This window comes from Hemicordylus capensis, chromosome 2 (assembly GCF_027244095.1).
Source record: "Hemicordylus capensis ecotype Gifberg chromosome 2, rHemCap1.1.pri, whole genome shotgun sequence".
NCBI classification, from domain to species: Eukaryota; Metazoa; Chordata; class Lepidosauria; order Squamata; family Cordylidae; genus Hemicordylus; species Hemicordylus capensis.
Window position 1 is genome coordinate 82004198 of NC_069658.1, and position 27769 is coordinate 82031966.

The 27769-nt window shown below is 40.9% G+C and overlaps 1 protein-coding gene across 1 annotated transcript in view; it reads left to right on the top strand.

Annotated features, from left to right (window-relative positions):
* Positions 1-25338, top strand: part of SNX2 (sorting nexin 2) — a 32990-nt gene extending 7652 nt beyond the window's left edge. The window contains exons 3-14 of the mRNA XM_053299238.1: positions 661-824; positions 4809-4875; positions 5077-5120; positions 5213-5354; positions 7437-7515; positions 14431-14506; positions 15910-16023; positions 16240-16333; positions 20118-20323; positions 21149-21292; positions 23964-24224; positions 24874-25338. Of these exons, the coding sequence (XP_053155213.1) occupies positions 661-824; positions 4809-4875; positions 5077-5120; positions 5213-5354; positions 7437-7515; positions 14431-14506; positions 15910-16023; positions 16240-16333; positions 20118-20323; positions 21149-21292; positions 23964-24062 (1229 nt within the window). The 3' untranslated portion in view covers positions 24063-24224; positions 24874-25338. The remainder of the gene's footprint in view (positions 1-660; positions 825-4808; positions 4876-5076; positions 5121-5212; positions 5355-7436; positions 7516-14430; positions 14507-15909; positions 16024-16239; positions 16334-20117; positions 20324-21148; positions 21293-23963; positions 24225-24873) is intronic.
* The last annotated feature ends 2431 nt before the right edge of the window (positions 25339-27769 follow it).

Genomic DNA, 27769 nt, shown 5'->3' on the forward strand with positions numbered 1-27769 from the left:
TCTTTTCTCTAGAATTTCTATGACACACACTGCTTGGCCACTTGGTCTTGGCTGCATGTTACAGAGCAGTGTTTTGTACATTGGGTTGTATCTGAAGGACTCCTTAGGATACAATCTATTATTGGCTGATGTTGCAGAAACTACTAAGTACTGGGTTGATGTTTGGTATAATTGATTTGCCTTCTAACCCCTCTGCTCAGTATTTAGTATGGGTGGAAATATTTCTGACTCTTACTTATAATCCAGGGGTTCCCAACCTTTTAAAACTAGTGTACCCCTTCTATCACAAAGCTTCAGCTCAGGTACCACACAGAGTGAGTACAGCTGCAGTGTGGGCAGGCAGGCAGGATCCAAGTACCACCTGGAAGCATTTCAGGAACCCCAAGGGGTACTAGTACCCTATTGGGAACCTGTCTTATAGCCAGTGAGGATGTTCCCATGTGACAGACTATTTGTCTTTTACTATAATCTGGTTTATTCCAAAGTCTAGTTTCTATATTCTGCATGGTGATACACTAAGGATGGGTCTAAATGTGGGACATACACAATAGTCTAAATGTGGGACATACAAAACGAGACAATTCTGACACTGGCCAGGTACTAGTATCCAAATCTTCTTGTGCATGTGATGCTTAAATTATATTTCTAATCTTTATTTAGAAGCTACAGAAGAAGTTTCTCTGGACAGTCCAGAAAGGGAACCCATACTCTCTTCAGAATCTACACCTGCAGTAACGCCTGTTACACCTACTACGCTAGTAGCACCCAGAATGGAATCAAAAATTGTAGTAGCCCCTATGGATTTTGATAGATCCAGGGAAGAGGTATTGACCACAAGGCTTTTATTAAACTGACACATTTGTAAAAATGAACTGAATTATTAACATCAAGGTGAAAATACAGTTAATTATATCATGGATTCTCAAGAAAGTAAGTTTTAGGTAACCTATAGGTATGGTAATAATCTTGCTATTGCTTTTAAAACAAGCACTTAGAAAATACATTTAAACATCATAGGAATGTGTTTTCAGCTGAGATTGATATAGGTAACATGAGTATTAAAGGGCTTTTACCGGTCAATTAAACTCTTAACAACTGTCAGTTATTTTTATAACAAGCCACTTAATTTACTCCAAGTCATATTTTGTAATCTTAGGAACATTTCTTTGCTCAAGAAAAACTTCTTTTCTTCAAACCCCAAATGGCACCCTTCTCTGATTGGTGTCTCTTTCTCTCTCCATCCTTCTCATGTCATGATGTAGCTTCTAGCAGGGGTGGATGGTGGGGGGTGCAAGGGTGCAGTTGTACCCCCTGTGAATTTGTGTTGAGTCTCATCGAGATCAGCAGTATCAGAGTTTTGTTTTGTTTTTTAAAAAAGGTTTGACTAGACTTGCTTCTAGTCCTGCTGTCTCTCAGCCTTATTGGTTTCTTGGAGTCTTTTGCTCCTCCCCGCACTTGAATGCTCTGTAACTGCAGAACTAAGGAAGCCGGCTGTTAAGCTTGTTGTCTCGCTCAAAGAAGGAAATTTTTTTTAAAAACTACCAAAAACAACCCTTAGCAGTTTGTTTTGTTTTGTTTGTGTGACTTGTTCCCCTTGCTTAAGCCACCGTGTTTCTCTCTCCACCGCCATGAACCGTGTGTGTGTTGTACATGTAAGGGAAGTCACACCCCATGTGTATGTTTGAGAGAGAGTTTTAAACTTTTTTTAAAAATCATTTTCAAAGTATGCCAAAATTATTCTAGCACAAACCTGTAAGAAAAACCCTCCTCATGCCAACAATATGCCGCCTTGTGAGGAAATTAGTCAGTGCAAAAGTATTAACAGCTTTAAAAAGAATAAGGAAGAAAAAATGCTCTGACAAAATGGATCTGCTTTTGTTCCTGAAGATGCTAAACAGTTTATAGCTCTAATCTGGTCTCCGTGTGTGGGCTTCCTCCTCTCTCTCCCGCCCTTATTAAAAATATTTATATGCTGCTTTTTTAGCAACTAAGTTCTCAAAATGGCTTAAATAGCAAAATATGAGAAAATGGTTTTCTCAACATGTTTCCCCTTATAATCCTTACTATTTTATTTAGCTTTGTGCTTGTAAACAGTAGTTCATATATAAATAACTTGCATATTATCTTTTTAATTAGCTTGTAATGGACTAAAATACCCCAACTTCTTAAAAGTAGCTTCACAAATTGCTAAAATGAATATTAAGCATTTCCCCTCTAACACCAAAAGTCTACTTTTATACACTTGCTTCAAAATAAGGCTTTGCTAATCTGATCATTTTAAAAACTCCCTTGTCCATGAAATGATTGGTCGTCTTTAAATCCTAAGAAATTGGGGTAACTCCATATATGATATTCTGCTTTCTGTTTGAAATCAAATTGGTGGCTTTCTTTATATAGTGCATAGACACACACTATACTCTGTAGTGTATAGGCATACACTATAGTTACATATGATTTTTGCTTAAATGAAATTCATAGAGATCAAACTGTACTGCCTGCTGTGGTAGCTGTAAAAAAACCGGTATTTGAATTTACTTCTGAATTTACATGCTTAGGATTGGAGTGCATGTGGCTAAAAGTCAACATATACATATATTTTATTGTGACATACATCCTGTTCTTCTTCCAAAGAGTTCAGGGTAGTGTATATGTTCTTCCCCACTTTCATCCCCACAACAGTCCTGTGAGGCAGGTTTGGAGGAGAGACTCAGCTAAAGTCCCACAGTGAGTTTCATAACTGAATGGGGAACACAGGTTCCCTAAACCTAGTCATGACACTAATCACTACACCACACTGGTTCTGAACTCTGTGTGCGTTGACTGCAGGGGAAATCTGATGAAGGAGAAAAAGATTTGTTTTTAGTAGTGAAGCAAACTAGTGGAGAGGAGAGTGTTGGATGTCTTTAAGAGAGCATGAAACAGTTTAATAATCAAAATGTGGGGAGGCTGTGTGTCCAAGCCCTGGCTCTTTTAAATTTGTAGCAACACTTTTGTAAGGGGGAGAGGAAGAAGGAAAAGTGGCAGGATTATCCATGCAAAATCTGATATCAGCTGGTATGCCTAGCATGTCTTCTAAAAATACACACACAAAATCTTTCCCTGAGTGTATTTTGGTGTAAGAAGCAGTGAATTTAGTTTAAGTGGCAGGGCAAGGGATGGGCTGGGGGAACGGAAAAAAGAAATGAAGGAGCAGAGAGGAGGAGGAAGACAGAAGGTGGTGCAAGTGTGTGGCTCCCCAGAGATGCGTGAGAATCCAGTCCGGTCCACCACCAGATTTGAATTTGACACCCCCTGGCATAGTATATTTGCAAGAGAAATAAAATCCAAGCCCCAATATTTTTATATATGGGGGAGGGGAGAATCTTTTATGGAAGAATTCCTGTTGCACCCACTGTCATTTCCTGCTGGATCCGCTCTTGACTTCTAGTATGACTATTTTGAGACTAAAGTGTGCTTCAACTACTGCAGCTCTCCTTAAACAAGCAATCTTAGATTAATGTTCAGTTAGTGTAATACTTTGCATGTCTTTGGCTATGATTGCATTGGGAATAACTTCATTGGTTCATATCACAACTTAAGCAGCCCATGCTGGCAAATGAAAACTGGTAATGTTTTGGCAGGAGAAGTCCTAGTTTACACCTATATCTTCTACTGATCTTCATATTCAAATCAGTCTTTCATAGTGGTTTGAACAGTAATAGAATCTGTGTCCTAGAACGTTGTCAAATGTTTTGACAACATCAACTGGTAACCTCCCAGCTTGACTACTGCAATGCACTCTACATGGGGCTGCCTTTGTACATAGTCCAGAAACTTCAGTTAGTTCAGAATACGGCAGCCAGACTGGTCTCTGGGGCAACCGGGAGAGGCCATATTTTTCCTGTTTTGAAACAGTTACACTGGCTGCCAATATGCTTCCGGGCAAAGTACAAAGTGTTGGTTATTACCTTTAAATCCCTGAATGGCTTGGGTCCAAGATATCTTAGAGAATGCCTTCTTCTACATGATCCCCACCACACATAAAGGTCATCTGAGGAGGTCCGTCTCCAGTTACCACCGGTTCATCTGGTAGCAACTCAGAGGCGGGCCTTCTCTGTAGCTGCTCTCAGGCTGTGGAATGCACTCCCAGCAGAAATTTGCAATCTTAATTCCTTCCTGACCTTCAAGAGAGCCCTTAAAACCCATCTGTTTGGCCTGGCCTTTCAGGGTTTTTAATTAGTTTTAATTGTGTTAATGCTAACCTGGTTTTCAGGGTTTTAATTGTTCTGGTAGTTTAATTGTTTTTTAAGATGTTTTAATTGTTAATGTTTGTTTATATTTCTGTTTTAATTGTTGTTGTTTTTAATGGTTTCTGTTTTAATTGTAAGCTGCCCTGAGCCATTTCAGAAGGGCAGTATAAAAATCAAATAAAGAAAGCATTAAAACTATATATCATTAAAAGCCTAGATAAAAAGATGGATCTTTAATGCTGTCCTAAAGGCCTTCAAGGAAGACAATCCTCTTATATTCCCGGGAGTGCGTTCTACAGCCTGGGGCAACAACAGAGAAGCCTCTATCCCAGGTCGTCACCAGATGGACTGGTGGCACCTGAAGACATATCCCTCCTGATGATCTCAATGAACAGTGGGGATATACATCACACATCAACTTGAGCAGCCATGGTGGTTCTGATAGTTGGGCTTCTAACCTGCATTGCTAATGGCATAGTTGAACCAATAGCCAACTCAAAGTGTGTTGTCTAGGTGCTCACAATTTGTGACTGAATATCACTTGCAGGGTGACTTGCTACTATATTTTTGCCTTTCTAGATTGAAGAAGAAGCAAATGGGGACCTGTTTGATATTGAAATTAATGTGTCTGATCCAGAGAAAGTTGGTGAGTGAAACAGTAAGATGTAGAACTACTGAGCAATACATTCTCTGCTTAGTTTGTGGATTCTTTTTTCTTTTCTTTTCTTTTCTTTCTTTCTTTCTTTCTTTTTTTTTTTTTGAGAGGAAGAGCAATCTTTAAGTGTGTGAATAAAGTGTTCTGCAAAATCTTGAAGAACCAGTTTGTAACTTGTATCTGTTCCTACAGGTGATGGCATGAATGCTTACATGGCATACAGAGTAACAACAAAGGTAATCTGGTTATAATAGAACAATGTGTAATTATGGTTCTCATTCATCACATCAATGCTGAATATTCTTAAATTATTTTTGTTTAATTTTAGACTACTTTAACTATGTTCCACAAAAATGAATTCTCTGTTAAAAGAAGATTCAGTGACTTCCTTGGTTTGCACAGTAAACTAGCATCAAAATATCTGCATGTTGGATATATTGTGCCTCCAGCTCCAGAAAAAAGTATTGTAGGTAAGTGCAACTCTTGATATAGATGGTATTGCTCTTAATACTAGAAAGTTGCTCTGACACTTCTTACATTTGTCTGCTATTTTTTAGATGTATTGGAAACGGTAAAAGAAAAGCTTAAAACACTTGGGTTTAAGGGGAAACTGAGTTCAGAAAACATTTTGTTCTTTAAACAAAAGTAGAGCTAACTTGACAGAAACAATTTCCCCCATTAACAACTTAGCGATCTCTCTCTCTCTCTCTCATATATATATCTAGCTTGGTATACCAATCTGCTTTTAAAAATATTTATGATAAATCTTCAGTCACTGCCATTTGATCATATTTACTGTTTGCTGAAGAATTATTTCACTTACTGGATCTCTTCTATAGATTATCAGAATTGAATCTATTGAAGATTATCTTTGCTTTAATGTATAACCAGTGAGTGTTGCTTTTTGATTATTAGTTAACGTTAAGCAAACCTACCTAGTCTTCTGTAGGTACATTGTGGTAGGAAGAGCCACTCCTGTCTCACGGTTATTAACTCTGAAACCTACAGTGAAAATACTGAAGGAAGATATGTCCTTCATAACTAGATATGCATGTATGTACATGCACACATGTGTGTGCAATCTCTCCCATACATATTTCCTAACAAACCTTGTCTACACAATGCAGTAGGACACCAAACTCTTAGAATCACATTTCGGCTCAAACTGTAGTGGCATAAAAGGAAACTCCCAACCTTGATTTGTAGACAAAACCATAAACATTTGATCAACAGAGCTTTTCTATTGACGCTCCTGCCCACCGCAGTCCCTACAGGTGCAGAATAGCATGGGACATGACAAGGTGCATTGGAACAATTAATAGGCACTCTGCACAAATGTAAGTACCTGTTTGCCCCTGGATCCAAACCATAGTGAACAGTATTTTAAATTACTAAAATAATAAAATACACTAGTGCAGTGTTAATATGAATGGTATTACCTCTTTAGCAAAAGTCCTTTTTAGTAGCTGTAGTTTGTGTGCCCCTTGGCTTTTGCCGGACTGTTAAAATACTTAACTTAAAATAAGGGGGAGCCTCAACCAGAGTACAGTTCACTGCTGCTTATCCAGCTGTACACAAGCACTGTTTTACTTCTGTTTAGTGAAACAGTAAGGTCATTCTTACGACCAGGCTGGGGAGGGTTGATGGGGAGGCAGGCTCCTACCTGCCTCCCCACGCATGATCTCCCTTTCTCAGTAAGCTCTGCCATGCACATGGCACATGAGCAGCATCAGAGTGAGTGGCAGAGCTGGAGAAGGAATACCTCTGGCATCCCACAATGCATCATGCCTGGAGCATGGTGCATTGGGGCATTTCCCTGCTGCTGGGTGTTCCTGCTGCCTGACTTTGTGGATGCTTGGGCTGCAGGCAGCCCGAGGGTTCACACAACCAAGGAGTGGGATAGAACACACGTGTGCCCTTCTACCTCACTGGTAACACGAGATATAAAAAAACCAACCCAGGCTATCCAGCTGGAAAGCACCAGGATCTGTTCCGGTCCCAACAGTTCTCATGAGCAACTCTACCTGGGTAGGGCTGCTCTAGCACAGGTAGAGCTGGTCATGAGAATGACCTCAGTATTTGTTTATCAATGTACTATTCAAGCCCCACTTTAATTTACCATGACATTACTCCTGTCCCTGAATATAGTCCTTGGGAAATCAGTTTCCTTGCAGTGTACTTCCAAACTCTCCTGTAAACTGCAAAACTAACAGAAGCCAGGGTTCTGATAAGAAAAAGGCAGGTGTTTCATATTTGTCATCTCTCCTTTTCAAATCTTGCCTTGACTTCAGTGTGTGGTAAGTGTCCTATATCCAGCTTTAACCCCTTAGAATTAGACTTCATTGCTGAGAATTCACACGACACAAAAAATTGGTAAGTGCCAGACTTGGTTTTTACTGGAGGAAAAGGTGTTTGTCTAACCCGCAGCAGTTTGTAAAATGTCTTTTTGCACACTTCTGTAACTTTCAGGATTTAACATACATCTTGAGGTAACTTTAATGAAGCTTAGTTAATGACTTCATCAAATTATAACAGTATAACTTTCTTCAAAGGCATGACCAAGGTAAAAGTAGGCAAGGAAGATTCGTCATCTACGGAATTTGTAGAGAAACGAAGAGCAGCGCTCGAAAGGTAACAAACTACTTTCAGCTATTAACATACATATTGTTTACAAGTCCCAGTAGGATAACATGCCATGATACCAAAGCTGATCCTTCATATGCTTTTTGCAAAAGTTCACTTTGCATTTAACAAATAGGGCACAATTCAGTGTAAATCTACTAGTATATGTGTAAATATAGGCAATTGAGTCTTGAAAATGAAGCTTCTGCAAGCAGCTGTGGCAGAACCAAATACAACTTGGCATCTACATAATTCTAGAAATTTTCTGTTTGTCCTGCATCCACAACAACTTCAAATTTAATTCCATTGCCTTGATCAATGAAATCAAGGCAAGTGGCAAGTGAGCCACTTTCCCTGTGCTGGGCTTAGTTCACAAGAGTACTCCTGCAAGTGACAATGTACAAATTCTTCTTGGTCTCTTTGTGATTTGGGTATATGCAAGAGCCTAGAAAGAGTCCGGTATACCATTCAGTTTGCTACCATGACTTCAGTTTACTACTGTGAATAAAAACTATAATCAATTTGGTCTTTGGCAAGTTCTACATCTTCAAGACTAGAAATTTTGAAAAATGGCATTCTAGGACTGTTAATGTTTGGGCAGTTACTCCACTCCCCAGTGTAACGGTTTCTAGCATTACTTCTAACTCTGATAGCTTTTGATGTCTTGTGTGTACTGACTTCCAATCCCTTCCTGCTCAGTTGTTAATACCAAACAGTTTTGTTGAATTCCTAAGTCCTTAATGCTTCTGCTCTTGCAGTGCAAACTGGTGGAATCTGATATTGGGATACTCATGCGTTCAGTCTGTGGTTCTCTCGCTGGAAAAGGTTATATTTGGAACTCTTCTGAATCTAAAGATCACACTGCCTGGCCTTTGCATGTCATAAAATTAAAGCTACTTTTCCCTCTCTCCGTGCAAAGTGAGGAACAACTTCTCTGCTTTGTTACCTGTATAGACAATATTCTGCTTTTGCCACTGCTGTCATGCTGAAAGAATGGTTCTTCTCCACCACCTCTGTCCACAACTGTAACCCAAGTAGAGCTAATAGCAGCTAAGGCTAAAGTGATGAGTTCTTTCCTTCTGGACTGCTACCACAGTGGCTTCAGATCTACACTTTCTCACAACACAAATAATAGAATGCTTGAAGTCTTGCTGTACATACATGTATTGTCCTACCAACAGGACTATTGTAACTTATTCATACCATTGATCAAAGTTTGGGCCCTCTTGCTTTCTGCTTATTGGTCTTTTCATTATAACTGAATAGTCTCGTTTCTCTGGACAAAAAGAAATTGCACACACAGAAATCCCAAGTGTACTCTAAAGCTAGATTGTTGACTGATCATCCAAATTAAGCATGTCTGTAGACACCCTGCACAAACTGAATTCTTGTCAGAATTTGGCTTTGAACTTTGCTTTATATACTCACATTTAAGCCTATCCTATATAATAAAAGGCTAAGTGAGTGGCCGTGGCTTTGGAACGTTGGGGATCTGCGTCCCTGCCTCCCTGGGCTGTTTTGGGCCTGCGCGAAGCGCAGGCCCAGAAGAGCCCAAAGGACACAGGACTGCAGACACCAGTGTCCCACAGCCACGGGCAGCCGTTAGCCGGTGTGTGGCGGCGGGGGAAAGTGGCCGAGGTGGCGGCAGAGCCGCCGCCTCGGCCATGAGCTGCGGCACGGCGAGAGGAGGCCGAGGCAACCAGAAGCGGCCGCCCTGAAAAAGGCGAGGGCAATGGCGGCGGGGGAAGACCGAGACAGGGGACAGGGAAGCTGGGCGAGGTGGCGGCGAAGCCGCCAACGAGGCCCCCGCCCGCTCACAGCCGTCGCCCCCGCCTGCTCACCCGCCCTCCCAGCTGCCCAAAATCACCTTCCCCGCTCCCCCCCAAAAAAGATTAAGGGCCAAAATGGCCCATGAGAAGGTTGCCGCCCCCGCCTATTGCCCTCCCGCCCACCCAGCTGCCGAAGACCACCTTACCCGCTCCAGCCCGAGGGAAAAGAGAGGAGCTCACGAGCAGAGCTCCTCTCTGTGCTAAGTCACTGCTCAAACTGCCGCTATGGACGCAAAGGACGCCTATTGCGTCCATTGCGACAGTATGGGCAGCAGCTTAACACAGAGAGTAGCTCTGTTCCCGAGTTCCTCTCTTCTCCTTCGGGCTGGAGCGGGTAAGGTGGGCTCCGGCAGCTGGGTGCGCGGGAGGGCGATAGGCGGGGGCGGCCACCTTCTCATGGGCCATTTTGGCCGTTATTCATCCACCCCCCCAAAAAAAAAAGTATAAGCAAAATAAGGAAGAAGAAAAACAGAGACAACAACAACAACAACAAAAAAAAAGAGAGAGAGAGGGGACAAGGGGGAAAAAAAGAGACAGAAAGAGAGAGAGAGAAACAGAAAAGACGGGATAGAAAGCTAGCGCCCGTTATCATAACGGGCTTAAAAATACTAGTAAGGCAATAATGTAGCAGTTAAAAACGGCTCCCTGACTAAGGCTGGGGGATTATATTGATCTAAATTTCAATTTGGATTTAAATTAAATGTTATAAATTGGTTATATGAATCTGCTTTGTGTATTGGAATAATCTGCCACTGGAAGCATCTTGTTGGTAAAGGGGTGAAGGTTCTAAACAATCACTTATAACCTGGGAAACAATAAGAATACTGAAGCACAAACGTTGACAAAGTTCTGGAGAATAGAGCAAATTTTAGGGCATTGCAGTACAGTCACCCCTCGCCATCCGCGGGTTCCCTAATCGCAGTTTTGAGTATCCACGACTGGGAAATTGCTTCATTATTTTCAGGGGTTGGAGTGATTTTTGAGGATTTTTTCTATTTTTTAATGAATTATGACCGCAATTCCCTTGTTTGCCATTGATTTCAGGGGCTCGCCAACCACAAAGTTTTCCTGGAACAGAACCCTCACGGTTGGCAAGGGATGATTTTATTGAATTTTGCAAGAAAAATGGCAGATTGTGCATAACTTTGGGGGGGAAACCACGCCACTCATCTTTGAATCATTGACATGATCCACTGAATCCCCTATACTGTACATACACATGGATTTCAACATGTAGGGAAAGGCATCCTTGTTTTTCTAGCTTTGTTCTTCCTGACTTGTGAAAAATAGCTTTTGAAAGGTTGAGGATCAAGTCTGTCCTTTTTGTCTTTAAATATGTGGGACTCGTCTGTATGCTACTCCTGAGTCTGGACTACTCTAAACTCCCTTATCTGCTGGATCTGGGGCATCTGACCAAACCAAACAGATTAGTTGTGTGTTTGACTTTAAAAAATACTGTATCATAAAGTGTTTTGTGCAGCTCTGGTTGCCTCATAAAAGTTGTCCAGGAGTGATTACTTTAGAAACAAGAAGCTATTACAGAATATCTGTCATGTACTGGAGGACTGCTATTAATTTGTTCTATAAATATGTGAGCACTATGAATGATGGGCAACCAGATTAAGTTATGCATAAGTCCCACTGAAAATAAGACATTTTGGTCATGAGTGATTTCCCATTAACTTCACTTGGACTACTCATGAATAATTCAGTCTGAATGTCTGCTGTTACACAATTTCATAGTAGTATTGTAAAATATCAACAAATGTGGGCCAGTAGTCCTCAAAACTTGTATTTGGATAAAGCTGGGGTCTTTGCTTTGTGCATTAAAACCAACTACAATAATGAATCTAGTCTGAACTAATTTTTAAGCTCGTATTTCTCTGCATAACTCAACTAGTCTAGCCTTCAGACATATGGAAATGTAAAACCACCACCATTAGTTCATAGGATGCCTGCAAAAGCAGACCTCCACAACTTAATTTTTTGAACCATATATGATCTGTGTCACTTTCATTTAACATGCTAGACTTTGAAGGCCATTAGGATTAAAAGGTTTAACTGTTTTCTGTGTAGTTGCAAGTGTCAAGTGTGGTTTCTCTACATAGTAGAATTAGTAGTGATAATAATGCTAAGTAGAATTAGTAGTAGTTACTGGCAAGTTGAAGATATAGAACATTATGAGCCTCTTGTCGTGTGTAAGAAGTGCTCCAGAGCGGGCTATGGGAAGGCAGGTTATACTTAGCTTCCCCATAGATGATCCCGCTGGCATAGCTGGGCGTGCTCTCTGTGTTTCCAGATTTCCCACATGCCAAGGCAGCGGGGAGGGTTGGGGGCCAGGATATGTCATCCCGGCCCCTGGAAAAAACTGTGATGCACCACACAGTGCATCATGGCGATCCCACTCCCTGGGCTCCTCGCAGTCCAGCAGTTGTGGCTGCAAGCAGCCACAGCTGCCAGAAAACCAGGAAAACAGGTTATGGGAGCAAGTGCTCCCTTAACTTTGTTTTCAAGGGTGGCTACTTTGGCAGGTTTGCCATTGTGTTGCCCAGCAGTTCACACGCTTGTGCAAAACCCGCCTGGGCACACTTAGCCTGGTTTTGCACACATATGTGAATAGCCTCTGTGTGTTTGCCCATTCTACCAAAATCCAATTCTTAAGCCAGATCTTAGTCTATTCAGGATAAAAAGGCTAAAGAAAAGACCTGTTGGATATTGGCTGATTGTTGTGAATTCTGTGTTCTATATCAAACTGCTTTGTTTGCAAAGGCTACAAAAAGCATTTGTGCGTCCTTTTTGGGAAAAAATGGTTGTAAACTGCAAAGAAAATACTCAACTGATTTCCCCCCTTGCTTTTCTATTCAATTGAATATGTATTCTGTAGTTTGTCGAGGCTTTTAGCCATACACAATAAAATTTTGATTTGATTAGGAATAATTGGTAACTAGATTTACAAATTCTAGTAATTCTCTTACTAGAATTATTAATATAGAATTATCTGTGCACTAAAATTACTAATAGTAATAGAGTAGAATCCAACAAAGGCTACATGCCACCTTGGAAAGAACACAATGGATACTGTAGGTCAGACACACAAGGATTTGCAGGGACTGTCAAAGGGAACTAAATTCTCAGGTCTTATTCCTTACCTGCTTGTGTTGGACTGATAATCACTGGTGGTAGGAGCTGGTGTTTGGGCTGGTGCAAGTATGTGTTGGGGAATGAAAACAGGCTGCCAGGAGATAACACAGCATGCTGCATTCAGTCTTGCTACGTCTTTACTTCCATCGATAAAAAGGTGTGGAACTGCATTCCCTCCTACCACATTGAACTGTTACTGTATAATAAAGGCTGCTGTGCAGTAGGAAATATGATGGGCTGCTTGGAAAAGGTATGCCCTCCTTCCCTGCCATCACCGTAATGAAAGCACACATGGCTCATGATGGTGGCAGGCCTTGAAGTAAGCTGTAAGCTCTTGTGTTGGCTAAAGGAATGAGTAACTTCCTTCTCTTGCCTGATATAGTCTACCCTGGAGGTTGGTGTGGACCGAGGTTTGTAGTTTGGTCCAAATTCAGACTGAACCATGGTTCCACAAACCATTTTGACCCAACTGTGAACCGGTCCAGCAGTTCGAGGGCAGGGTAGGTGGTGAGCACCACCTTTAAAAAGAAGTAAGCAGGTCCTTACTTGCGTCACTGCTGCTCCAGGAAGCTTCCTGGTGCAGTGGTTCTCCCCACCCTCCCCCAGCAGCCCACGTGTGGCTCTGGCACTCACCTGGCCTCCATGCGTGCACAGAAGTCGTTTGGGTGGTCAGCGACACCATGCTTACCACTATGCCCAACACTTAGCTGTCAACTAGCTCCTGCTCAGTTTTCATGCCAAACCCACCAGTTCAAAGGCTGGCCAGTAGCAGAGGGATTGGACAGAAAACTAAGAGTGGGGGTTTTGTGTAGTGCAAGAATTGGGCACTTTGAGACACAGGTCTCTCCCCCCCCCCCCAAACAGGGCCAGGATTAGAAATGCTGATACAACCTGTTGTCTAACTGCAAATAAAATAAAAAGAGGATTCTCTGGCTTGCATTGAATGACTATCCTGGGGCTTATCTCTTAGCTTGAGTATTGATTTGTTACATTTGATCATGTCCTTGTCCAGCTCTGCTTAGCAGTTGAAGGGTTTTGATGTTAAAATGCCTTATTCTGTATGGCTACACTTCTAAAAAAAAAAGTTATTTTGCGACTGGCTCTGCTTTTCCAAGACACCACTTTGTGCTCAGTTTTGGCTGGTGCACTAGCTGTGTCCATTTGTAGAGTAATTGGACCTTGCCACACCATCTCATCATTTATTTGCTTCTAGGTTGGGTTATTGTAATGTATTCTGTGTAGGGTTGCCAATTGGAAACTATAGCTATTACAAAAGTGATCTTAGTCATTCCAGCCACTTTGGGTTTTGGAGCACAATGGAATATGATGGTGGCTGCCTTTTTTTAAAGCCCTAAGTGGCTTAAGACCAAGGTAGCTGAAGGTCTCCATTTCCCACACCACCCCTTTCTATGCCAGAAAAATAATTATTTTATAAAAATGCTTGTTTCTAGCCCCCACAAACTGCTGCTTCCACTCACAGCTCTCTTTACATCCTTTGTGGGCAGGTAGACAGCTCTAGATGTTCAAAGATTAAATTACTGAGGGTAGCAAAGGTATTATGGGATATAAAATGTGGCATTTGTCTTGTGCATTCTGTATTTAGTTGGCTTGAAATTTAAGGCATACCTATGAGGCTGAACACAACTGCATCGTTCTATAGCTTTCTGTTGGACTCCTATTTTTGGGGGGGACATGGTTGGGAAGCAGATTATTCAGGGTTGTGGCATGAATAACCAAATATTTAACTGGCGGTCCTGCAGAGATGAACTGAAGGTACATTGAAATTGAACTGTCCTCTGAATCTTAGAGGTATTCCTGAATTTCCAGGAGCTATAAGCAAACATAAAGCATACTTGTCTGATGGTGCTACAGTTTCCCACATATGTTCTGGGGATAGCAAACCTTTTTCAGTACTGTCAGGATCTCTAAATGTTATCTAACTTTAAAACCACAGGTATCTACAACGAACAGTAAAACACCCAACCTTGTTGCAGGATCCTGACTTAAGGCAGTTCTTGGAAAGTTCTGAGGTATCTAAATTCTCCTTGTTTTTCCCTTAGTCTTCAATAGCTTGAGCACACAAATATTTTTATGTGACAATCTGATCCTCCTGTACATAAAACGTCAGTTGTAGCATCAATGGGCTTAAACTACTACATGCCAAGGAAAATGCTATCTGGAACCGGAATAATGCAAGATGAGTGGTGAAACAACATCTTATGAGATGACTGACTTATAAGAAGTAACTCTATTCTTCATTTTATGTACAATAATGCCCATATCTCAAAATCAGTAGTTTAGAAGTAGAAATTTTCTAAATAGACTGGATAATGGAGCACAATACTAGCAAAGATCAGTCAGCTGTACAGCAAAGGAGCACTTCAGTTACCATTGCTGTCACACCTTCCAAGTTCATGTGGAAATCTGTGTTAAGAGAAATCCATCCAAATCTGAGAATATATAGTAGTGACTGGTTTGCAAACTGTTTTAGCATACCTGTGGCAAAATAAAAGTTGTGTAACTGCTACTTTGAATGTGTGTTCTAGTAAGATAACATGTTTAAGAATTAACAAAATACTGCTTTTTGATCTGTCAGAAAACTGATGTGTAACATGATGGGGCCTTAATTCCTGTGTCCTGTTTCGTAGATCACTTGTAACTGACCAAGTCTCCTCTCTCTGCTCAATACATTTCACACCAAACAATGATCAGCAAGAATGAAGAGAGTACTTAAACCTTCACTCACAGACATGTAGATTTTGAGGGAGGATTCCACAAGAGGGGACAGCAACAGGCTTAAAACCCTGGACTGATGCTCCCTCAGTTCAGCTGCTAGATTCAAGGGACTTCTTTAATCATTCAACCACCTTCACATGTGGAAGGGAGTGAATCTTGCATTCAAATCCACTTCAGCATACTGCTGGGTTCTGAGTGAAACATTGCTGTGGGTAACATTAAAATATTTACATAAATTAATTATAGATACTAGTTCACAGTTAGCAACTTCTTACTTTTAGCAATGGCAAGGTATGTTAAGACTTGGAGTCTATATGCGTGAAGTATTTTAACATGCTTTTCTGTGCTACTATACCTATACCTCTGAAACTGTAACAGAGCATCACCCTTAAAGCCTTTGCTGCTCTTGGTGTACAGGTGGCCAGTTACAGCATTTGGCAGTCTTGTAACAACTTCTGACAAATGGTCTCTGTGTTCCATCTAAATGTAAAGGTGCAGAAGAAAAGCAAATTGAAAGTCTATTTTTTAAGTTTTCCTCTGAGAATGTAAAAGTAGTAAATTTGAGAAATTAGGTTCCACTATATTGAAATGTATGAGAAGGAAGAAAACACTACATCCTTTTCATTCCCTCTGGTGCCCAGTTAAACCTCCAGCCTTTTAACCGGTTTGTTTGCCCTTATTTGTCATTCAATTCCAGCTGCCGAGAGCAGTTAACACCCAAGCTCTGAGTGGAGCAGGAATATTGAGGATGGTGAACAAGGCTGCCGACGCTGTCAACAAAATGACAATCAAGATGAATGAATCGGATGCAGTAAGAGCTGATTTTTCGACTTGAATAATGAGATGAATTAATGAGGCTCAACAGTTGCATTTTAAGACTGTAGAAGTAGAAAATGGGATATTAATTTACTTATTGGCTTGGGTTCTCAACTGCATCAGTTGACCACCATGGCTATACCCAGTTAATTTGTTTCCTTAAGATGGGGGATGTCGTTTGCAATGGTTTGATTCTTTCCCTCTTTGCCAGTGGTTTGAGGAAAAACAACAACAATTTGAAAATCTAGATCAGCAACTTCGGAAACTTCATGCTAGTGTAGAAGCCTTGGTCTGCCACCGAAAAGGTAGGTATCTTAATCTTATTATTTAAAAACTGAAGATCTGTGAACTGGGTGTTGAACCCTTCCTGATTAAAATATTTTAAATATTGTTATAGTAATACATTGTACTTGGTGTACAATGCCTCATATAGAAGGCTTTCTCTGTTTTGTTGAAGCTTTTCAGAAAGTCTTCATAGTTTTAATGTACATTTTTCAATTTTATAAAGTGATTTGAATAAAAGATTCTCAAATATTATGCTTGCAGTACAAATGTGATGATAATAATAATGGGCTCTAATAAAGCAAGCAGTCTTTAAAATAGAGGAACAAAGTAAATGCAAAGGCCTCAATCCTGTGCACATTTTCATGGGAGCAAATTCCACTGAACACAATGAGTCTTACATTGTTGCTTTAATCAAGGAAATTGCACAGGAGGAGGAGGGATGCTGGAGAAAACTGGCATTTTTTCTCTATAGTAAAAGCAAATGCAATAAACATCGTCCTTTTGCATTTGTTCAATAATGCTGGTGTATTTTTGTCAGTATTTTCCTGTCCCAGACCAGGTGTTCAGAATCTTAATGTACTTATGAGAACTCAGTAGAACACACAAATGATTCCAATTCAAATACAGTAAATCAAATGTGTACACAATCATTGTATGTTTTGCACATAATATGCAAAAACTAGTTTTACATATTAACATTTCCAATGACATGTGTTAAGCTAGCTCAGTTTCCTGCAGTGTATGTCCCTAACATATACTTAAACAAGGCTTGCCTGGGATTCCAGAACATCTTAACCAGCTTTGTGCACTGAAACAGGATCCCTATACAATGTTGAGATATTTGTCCATATCATGCAGACCCATGTTTCAGAAACAAGGTATAAATTGCCATGAGTACTTGACTTTAATTTGACACAGCCTGTTTTCCTTGAGCAGAATTTGTAATATCTTGTAATGTTTGGAGTAGAGGTGGCAAGGGAGAAGCAGGTGCTATTTGATTCATGGGAGAGGAAGGAAAGGTTAGAGACTAGTATGAGTTGGGCATGTAGGAAGAAAATTCAAATTTATACACTGATCCAGGAACAGCCTCCTACAGCTACCTCACTTGGATTCCACTACCCACTGTAAACCATCTGTGTTTTTAATGCAGATAAGCTGTTCTTTCTCTGGTTATCCATTGGCAGTAAAGTCTGCAGAATGGTTGGTTGGCCCTAAGTTTAGTACATATACTAACCCCTGCACTAGCCAAAATTCTGCACTGCTGATACTTTGTAGTAGGAATGCTGGGGACCTGGGTCAGTGTTGGTAAATGGCAATTCCATGACAAATGCATGTCTCTGAAGAGTGCTGCCTGGCATTGCCAAGCTAAACTTCTTCTTCATTTCCAGCAAACATAATTTGCATTTCTGTTTTTTTTTGTCAAACTATAGCCTTGTTTGGATTTACTGTGGGTACTGTAACCAGGTACAGTGCCATGGAAGTGTGTCTGTCAGCCCTATCTCCATACTGAGGTGCTCTGAAACCCTACCTGGCAGGGGAGGGTTTGAGTGCATCAGCAAGGGGCAAGGCTTACAGGCACATTTCTGAATAGTATCCACTAAAGCAATCCCCTGAAGAGGGCTTTTGGTTTGCAGAAACTTGTTTGCGCCTGGTTTGGACAAAATGGCTAACTACAGTTTGCTGAGAGCACTGAACTGAAATAAGGAAGGAATTGATGCATGCAAGAGAATGTGCATAGGAACATGTTTATGCTTTGTTTATGGAAGTGCTCTCTGATTTCCAGGGGTGCGAACTGCTCTACATCCTGAGTGGTTGCTGAGGTTCCCTTTCCCCACAGGAATAGCTTTGCAGAATGGGGGGAGTGGTGCATTTAAAATGTATTTACTATAGAAATAGCAGAAATCCAACTTTTCTAAAAGCAGCAGCCTCCAGTTCTTTCAGCAGTTAAAAGAGGAGCAAAATAACTTTCATACATTTTATTGTCTTGGCCAGATCCCTGCCCAAGCACAGTTTACTTGAGTAAACATCAAGTATATAAGAGTGTACTGGAATGGTTCACATACGCACTGGCTTGTATTCAAATATGCTAACTACCTTGGTGCAGTTCAAAGTGCCTTTTCCTTGTGCAACATGCCCTCCTGCTTTTCCAGTTCATGCAGATTCAGTCTCCTCATGCCACATTCCATACTGTTTGGAGGATCCCCTGACCCTTAATGGCAGCTCTTCATGGTGCAGAGGGAAGCTATAGGGAAGAGCAGGCAGGAAAGCCCTGTTGGACACATGGCTTCTGCTCATGCAATTTTAGTTCTCGGTTGCTGCCTTTCAGCTACAGGAAAACCTCAGTATTCGTGGGGATTCCGTTTTTGGCTGGTGCCGCAAATACCGAAACTGCAAATACCAAGTAATTGGGGCTATGGAAGTGCAGGGGTTAGGCTCCCAAGGGGAAGTGGGGGTCAGACTAAAATGGTGTGTTTTAAAAATAGAAATCGACTGAAAAACAGCCCCAAATCAGGCAAAAATGGCATTACGTTTTTTACCATTTAAAATCATGGTGGAGGCAGCATTAGCAGCAGGGATTGGGCCGGAGGCAGCACATTTTACCTTCTAAAATCTCCACAGATGGTGGGAAAGGCGGTTGCAACAGCACGGATTGCAGAGGTGGTGGCGGCTCATTTTTCCTTTTACAATCACCACGAAGGTGGCCGCAGCAGCAGGGATCACAGCAGGAGCAGCAATGAAGACTCCTCCATTGAGATCTGAAATGGGCTCCAGACCAGCCTGTGCAGTCAGTTGGAAGAAAGGCTTGGAGGGAGGAGGAGTCTTGGCAGCTGCTCCCGCCACAGTCCCCGCTGCTGAGATTGTAAAAGGAAAAATGCGCAGCTGCCACCTCTGCAATCCCTGCTGTTGCGGCTGCTTTTCCCACCATCTGCAGCGACGCACACTCACAAGTTTTTGGATGTCAACTCAGTTCAATTTTGATCCCGCTCAGTTGAATCAGGAAGGCCCCATTCTTAACGTAGATGCACATGCACTGCCTTGATAGTGCCACTCAAAACAAAACTCATTCTGCACAAAGGTGAAAAAAATTAGAGCAACCACTGCCTCTTTCCCCTCTCCCCCCTCCAACCCAAGCCCTTTACTTGTAAAGGTGAATCCTTGCTGGATTCCCCTTTACAAGTATGTCTGTGACCAACCTCTGACCTGTGGATATGCAAGTCAGATATGCTGAGGTCAGGTGCCTATTCCCCGACCATGGATATGTGAAATCACGAATGCTGAAACCGCAGATAACGAGGTTTTTCTGTACTAATTTGTCCACCACATGTACAATAGAAACAATATACAAAATTAATTTACTCTTTACATGGAGTGTTGATGGCTACCACACCATTGACTCTTTTGGTACTTAACTTTGCTTTGCGCAGTTCAGAATTTCATACCTGCAAGAGCTTTTGTGTCATAGACAAACTGTAGAATGAAGAAGTGCCTTCCACTGGAAAGAGAGACAGTGCATCTTGAACTGGCAAGGAGTGGGTGGAAGGGTTTGCATCGGTGTAGAAAGTCCTTGAATTTGTACTCCAGTTGAGAACTTTGAACTAAGCTTTCTTTTGGATACTCTTCCTACAGCACAGAACTGAAGTACTTTGAACTAAGCTTTCCTACAGCACAGGCCAGTTATTCTGCCTGTGTACACGAGTATTTACTGTAATAAAATGCTACTTAACAGTGTGTGTGAAGCATTTTGACTTGCATTCTGTGGCTTGCCTTGTGAAAGCCATTACTTTGGATTTTTTCTTGTTCCAGAACTTTCAGCCAACACAGCTGCCTTTGCTAAAAGTGCTGCCATGTTAGGGAACTCTGAAGACCACACTGCTTTATCAAGAGCTCTGTCACAGCTTGCTGAAGTTGAGGAAAAGATAGATCAGTTACATCAAGAGCAAGCTTTTGCTGACTTCTATGTGTTCTCTGAGCTGCTTAGCGACTATATTCGCCTTATTGGTGCAGTAAAAGTAAGCCAATGTCAAAACTAATCTGTTTGCAAAAGAGACCTTTGTTGAAAGCCATACTATTTGCACAGTTAACTTGTACAAAGTGCACTACTACAGTAGAAAGCAGTGGGCAACATCCAGACTATCTCACTGAAATTAATGGACAAGTTAGTCATTTACCTTGCTTTATTGATTTCAGTGGTGCTTAGTCATGACCAGCTAGTCTGGATGTTGCCCATGGAACATCCATGACAGTACTAAATTAGTTCTGTGGATTGGCCAGGTTGTGTTCTATCTAGGCTTAGAAATTGCTATAGACAAGAAATCATTACAGACTGTCTGGAATATCAAAAACTTGGCTCATAAATTGTAAAATGCATCAGGTGCATAGAGTATCTCAGAAGGATGTTCAATACAATGCTCCAGTTGCCACTATAATGAACAACATTGTGTGCTGCATTTTCTTTATACAAAGCAAAGGAGAATATTTAACAAAATTGCAAATGAATCTTAATCCTATTTGTCAACATTGATCAGGGTCCAAATATATTGCAGCTGGTTCTCTGACTCCAAATGGGCTTTAGATTTGGTTTTGCTCACTCTCTCCATGCTGTTTCAAAAGCAGTGAAGCATGGCAAGCAACTGTTTGGAGTCTAAAACTTAGTGCATACAAATACTAATAGTGCTCTAGATTGCAGCCATGTGTTGGATAGGTACCTATACACAGTATAAAATGTTAATGATATGATTGTTGTAATTATGGGGTGCATGCCTTTTTCCTTTCTGAAAAATAGAAATGTGATAATTTGAATGGACCTTCTCATTGTTGCATCCTGCTGCTTATAGGGTGTATTTGATCACCGGATGAAATGCTGGCAGAAATGGCAAGATGCTCAGGTCATGTTACAGAAAAAACGAGAAGCTGAAGCTAAACTTCAGCTTGCCAACAAACCTGACAAATTGCAACAAGCTAAGGATGAGATCAAAGAGGTAAATTTTGGAAGCTGAATTAGTTACTTTTCTATATAAGATTGTGATTCTCTCTCCACTCCCCCATTCATTGGCTTTATTGCATTATTCTTTAATTGATTTTGGTCATTGCTGCTGTGTTCCATTATGACTAGAGCAGTAAGTGGTTTAGGTCATTTGGAAGCAGACTTTGTCATTCTTAGGACTTATAAAGTTATGGGCATACTTGGGGAGGGTGGAGTATAAAGCACTGATGCTGTTTACTGCTATGTAGTCAAGGGCTTGTTTCCAAAATACACTGAAGTGTGTAAAGTCGTGCTACACAGTCAGTGTTTTACTTGCTGATGCAACATTTCCATCCATATATATATATTTGAGATATATGTATGCATAGTATAACTTCAGTAAAACTGTCAGAACATCTTGAAGTTATAATCTCTACACTTCTTCCATCATGCTTCACTAAGGAAATCGAAGAGGTAGGATTACTTCCATGCTGTTTTCCTATTTTGGCTGCTTTATTAGTTGCAAATCAGTTTTCATTCCTTTATGCAAATCTTCTTTATCATGCTTAAAAATAAAAGTGTTCTCTCCAGGCAAGGATCCTAAGATCATTGTGGTAGCTTTGCATCCATTCAGGTGTGGGTGTGTGTGTGTCTGTGTGTGTGTGTGTGTGTGTTGCCATGACTAATTGGAAGCAATATAATTTTGTCTTTCTGGTTAACCATGGTTAAGTATTAATTCAGTATAGATTTTAACCATGGTTTAAGCTAACCTGGTTCCCATTCAACTAGAGTTTGAAATGGATCAGAGTGTAACATAATGGCTGACATCAGTGCTAATGTAATATTTAGTTGCAGTAAAGGTGGATAAAAAGTAAAGGAGGAAGCACGCTGTCTGCTTTCCCATTTCTTCTCTTAACTATGGCTAATAAAGAAATGCATTATGCATACTGGCCTTATGTAGATCTGTATACAGTTTCACAGAGAAACAGGTATTGGGCTATGTATACACATTCTAGGGTGCATGGAGTCCAATTTAAATATGAGTGTGCAGTGATCTGAAGTTCATAATGAGCCATTTTATGGCTGCTGTGTGTATTAAAAGGTTGTTGGCTTATTGTGGCACAAAACAACTTTGGTATACTTTTGGATAAATTGCCCCCAGCTTGGAGCTGCTATGGGCTCAAATTTAAAGTGATCACTACATACCTGTGACTTGTGTACATGGTGTCCAACTCGTTAATGTTGACTGTTTCTATGTTTGACTTAAGACTAGTCTTGAGTTCTCTCCTAAGAGTAGTCTTAGATTCAAACTGTGTTCACATGGTGATCTGCTTGTACATAAACTTCCCATTTCTTACTACTGCTTGCATGTGCTTGAAAAGACGTTAGTGAGTACAGAAGACCTGTACGGCCAGTTCTGTTTGAAATCAGTGCATGGAAAATATGGCTGTGTCAGTCTTCCAGTGGAATTCATTGTAGTGATAGGATTTTTTTTTTAGTTGACAGTTGCAAATACCTTGTTGCCTCATTAACAAATGAGGCATGACAAGTGTTAAGTTAAGATCAGTTTCATAGAACCATGAACACATAGGTAATAAGTATCTAGGATGTTCACCAGCAGCCAACCATAGTTCTTTGTATGCTGAGTACACCTGAAACAAGGAAAGAATTTGAGTGTCGATCTATTCCTAAATTAGACATTTACAGCAACCTTACTATTGACTGCTACACATATGTCCCGTGGTCAGCAAAATACTCCTTTGCAAAGTTTGAGCTATAACCTTATTGCTAATTTTCTGGAGTTCCTTGAAAGGTGTGTTCATTTTCTAGCTCAGTAATAAGATGTTTTGTTATGTACTATTTTGTTTATAGGGAAGCAGTCAAACAGGCCAGCTGATTCCTGCGCCTTAGTTAATCTCTTGAAAGATAACCTGACTCATTTCACTTTTAAAAATTTAATTCCAAAGCCTTTCTTTGGTTGTATACAGGTGTTTTGTGTTAAAAGCATTTTAGAAAACTACAGGCTTCCCTCTCTTTGTAGAATTGCGATCAGTGCCATCATTCTGTGTACACTTGTGACAATTTCAGTTATATGATATTGTGCCACGTGGTGGTTTGCACAACTCGCCCTGAACCTTCAAAAACGAGGACCAAAGAGAACCACTTAATCATGAACCTGAAAATATGGTGAACAATTAGTTACTATATATTGCATATGAAATACATAGTATCAATTGATGGAAGGCACATGTAATGTGCATTTCTCACAGTAAAATGTGGTAGCATTTAAAGTGCATTTATATTATACTTTAAGTGTTCAAAGTGTTGAATGAATATTATCAGTAAATCACCCTGTAAAGGTTGACCAGCATTATGAAATCCATGGAGGGCGGTGCTCTGATTAAGAGGTTGTAGTCTTCCCCAGGCCTCCTCCTGAGTTTATAGCAGACATAAGATCTTGATTAAAGGGCCTTATGATTCCAATTCCAAGTCAGTCTTGGCTACTATGCTGTACTAGTTTTTATTTCCAGAAACAAGTATGTGCTCATATCAAGTTATCACTCTTAACTTCTCACTGGCTCAAGGCACAGGATATTATCTTGAATTTAACTAATATTATACTGCTGGGAACTTTCCGATACTTCATGTTTTTAAGTAGAGTTTTTATGCATGTGTGTTCTCTTTAGTGGGAAACAAAAGTTCAACAAGGAGAGAGGGACTTTGAACAAATCTCCAAAACAATACGCAAAGAAGTAGGAAGGTTTGAGGCATGTATATACTTCTAATACACTTTTTCAGAGATTTTCCGAATAAAACAATTTCCAGTACACTTTCTTTGTGTGAATTGGGAATTAATTATACTTTGTTTGCCACAGAAAGATCGTGTGAGAGACTTCAAAACTGTTATAATAAAGTATTTGGAATCATTAGTGCAAACACAACAGCAGGTAAGCTAAATGTTAGGTTTGCATTACTCACTTGGTGGGAATTTCCTTCCTAACTCTATAAATGCTGCCAAATGTCTAAAGAACAAAATTGGGATAATCACCACACACAAAGGACTTTGCCCCTCCCAAATGTTCTCCAGTATTACTGCTCTGTAGCCTCTCCTGAATTTGAATATGTCATTGATCGTCTAAGAGAAATTGCCTAACAAAAACTCCCTAATTCAGTGGGGAGCTGACAAAGAACTTGTGTGTTCTGTATTGCTTTGAGGAAGGAGAAATCATATTCACTTTGTTAGTTTCTAAAAGCTTGCATATAATAATAAATTCTGGGGGAGGAATAGCTAATAGACTCAAGAAGGCATTCTTAAGGGTCATTTTTCATAGGCTGTTAGGCTAATCTGTTTGTTTATAAATGTCAAAACAACAAAGTTGACTGAAAGTAAGTTTAGTTGCGTGTGTATAAATCTTGATTTACATAACTTCCTGAAGCAACCTAGCAGAACTTCACTTGGGAAACTCTAACATAATGTGTTATACAATTAGGAGATAGAAGTATGTGTTTCCAAAGATGATGCTACTGTAAAGATACAGGAAAGCACCTGCTAATAAGGAAACTTATTAATATTGACTATATTCTCTTTTTTCCAAGCTGATAAAATACTGGGAGGCATTCCTACCTGAAGCCAAAGCCATTGCCTAGAATGAAGATTCGTTCAAATATGAAAACGCTTTGGATGTTTGTCCCAATGGAGCTAAATTCCACAGTGAAATCACTTTAAAATCATCCAAATAAACCACTATATATTTTATGAATTAATGTGGCTTTTTATATACTACAGCATTTTATTAACAGTTGCATGTCCCAACCCTCTTTGAAGTGGACTGTGGCATGACATTCTGCAATACTTGCTGAATTGAACACTATTGTGTCTTAATACTTGCACTAAAAGGTGCAATGCAAGGCCAGAAAGTTATTTTTGTCCTTTACAATATGTTCTGTCTACCTGATCTTTACGAAACAAATTGCATTTATTAATGTTCACATACACATTCCTGTACATAATCAAGATTTTGTGATTACAGTAATAAAGGGATGTATGTTGTGAATCATTAACCGTTAGCTCTTTTATTTATTTCCCAGATTACATAAGCAGAATTCATAGTACCTAGTAGGTGCAACAATTATGCAGATTAAGGCTTGGGAAATTTTAGAGTGCATATATTGAGAATCGTGCATACCATGCGTTAGCTTTTTAAAAAAATAATAAATTACAACAGCTCTCAAAGTTCATCTATTACATGGGATAAGACTGAATTTGCTCTTAGAAAAGCAGTAAAAGCACAACTATAATTTTTTTTTACATTTAACAAAGGAACAATCAAATTTTTCAATGTTATACCAAATTATACAAAGTAAATGGATATTATCAAGACTCAAATGCTTATCTGCTAGGTGCCCTTTGGTGGTCAATATACATCTATTAAAATACTGCATAATTAACATGAATCAGCTTGCTCAATGGACCAACATACAGGCCACATGTCTGTTAGAATTACTTAACAGGAACAAATTATGTTCTAATTTTGCACAGCTGTGCATCTTGCTAAAAGTCATGAAATGACCATAAAGCTTGAGATTGTCTTCAGGACTGTTCATGTCAAATTTCCATGCACATGAACAATTGCAATAAGAAAACATAGCCATAACAGATAACCACAGTTAATAGTGGCTGAGTTTGTAACTCTGTTACGCCCAAATGTGTAAAACTACGGTTACAGGTCAAAAGCAACCTCCAGTTTGTCTCACCAAATTCCAGTGTGAACCTTTGGTTATCTCTAAGGTTTACCACAGACACCTGAGATGATGAAGCCTTACGTCTGGCTGCTGTTGCAGCTATAACCACGGTTTTGCACCAGGTTTCAAACTGCGATCATAGAGGAGGTGGCACAAACCCGCCTGAGGATGGCTGCTCTGTGCTTTCAAGGCTTCTCACTGGTAGACTTTAGGAAAACCAGCCCCTCCCTGCCTGTCAGCTATGGAGTTTCCTGGCTATATCAAAGCCATCACACCTTCCTGTCCTCCTCCTATCCAAGGAGACCCCAGTAACTCTCCCAGCAATCCACCTTGCCTGAAGCTGATGCTACTAAATGCCAGGTCCATAAATGGAAAATCCACAGCCATCCAGGAGATTATTCTGGATGAGCATGCAGACCTGGCATGCATTACGGAGACCTGGTTGGATGAGGGGGGTGATGTAAATCTCTCCCAGTTGTGCCCACCGGGTTTCCGGAAGCTGCATCAGCCTGGGCGGGGAGGTGGGGTTGCCCTAGTTCTTCGGGAGACAATTCCCCTCACCAGATGCACTGTCACATTTCTGATCAGTTAAGAGTCCCTGCATGTAGTGATTGGATTGTGAGACAAAGTTGGGATTCTGTTGGTATACACCCACCCCACTGTCTAACAGTCTCCCTGCCTGAGCTGCTTGAGGTGGTAGTGGATGTGGCATTGAGGACCCCACAGCTGTTAGTTTTGGTGGACTTTAATATCCATGCTGATGATGCCTTGTCTGGTGCAGCTTGGGACTTCATGTCCTCCATGAGGACCATGGGCTTGTCTCAGTTGATTTCTGGTCCCACACATGTGACAGGCCATACGTTTGATTTGGTTTTGGGGTCAATGGTGGACAGTAGTGCTCCGTGGATAGTCCAGGAGGCCACAATGCCGTTATGGTCAGATCACTATCTGGTGAAGATTGAACTGAGGGTGGACCCACAACACCTCTGCAAGGGTGGGGGAGCAGTTAGGATGATCCACCCCTGGAGGCTTAAGAATTCTGATGGATTCTTGACGGCTCTGGAGGAGTTTCCTGCTGAGAGTGGATGATCCTGTTGACTCCCTGGTCTCCCTTTGATATGAGGAGATGGGTTAGGTGATTGACACGGTCACGCCAAGGTGCCCTCTCCCGACCCCACAAGCCCAAGCGACTCCCTGGTATACAGGAGAGTTGCAGACAATGAAGCAGGCTGGTAGCTAGAGCGTCGTTGGAGGAAAACTCTGAATGAATGTGACCAAACACGGGCTAGAGCCCATATTAGGGCCTACCCTATGGTGGTGAGTAGAGTTTCTTTTTCTATGGCAAAAAAATCCTACTTTTCCACCACCATTGCATCGGTTCAATGCCGTCCAGCGGAGCTTTTTTGAGTGGTTCGGGGCCTCCAAGGTGAGGACCCCAAAGACCATCAAACAGAACACTCGGCAGCCCACTGTGACCAATTTGCTTTACATTTTGCAGATAAAATCACTTATCCATTCTGACTTGGATGCCAATATTTTTGCAGCACCGGAACTGGATATTGCCGACACACCGTCTGGTCTTGTTATATTGGATGGCTTTCAGACTGTGTTGCCTGAGGAGGTGGACAGGCTGCTTGGAAGGTTGAGGACTACCACGTGTATCCTCGACCCTTGCCCTTCATGGTTGGTGAAGGCTTGTAGGGAGGGACTGGTTCCATGGGTGGTGGGGGTGGTGAATGCCTCTTTGGAG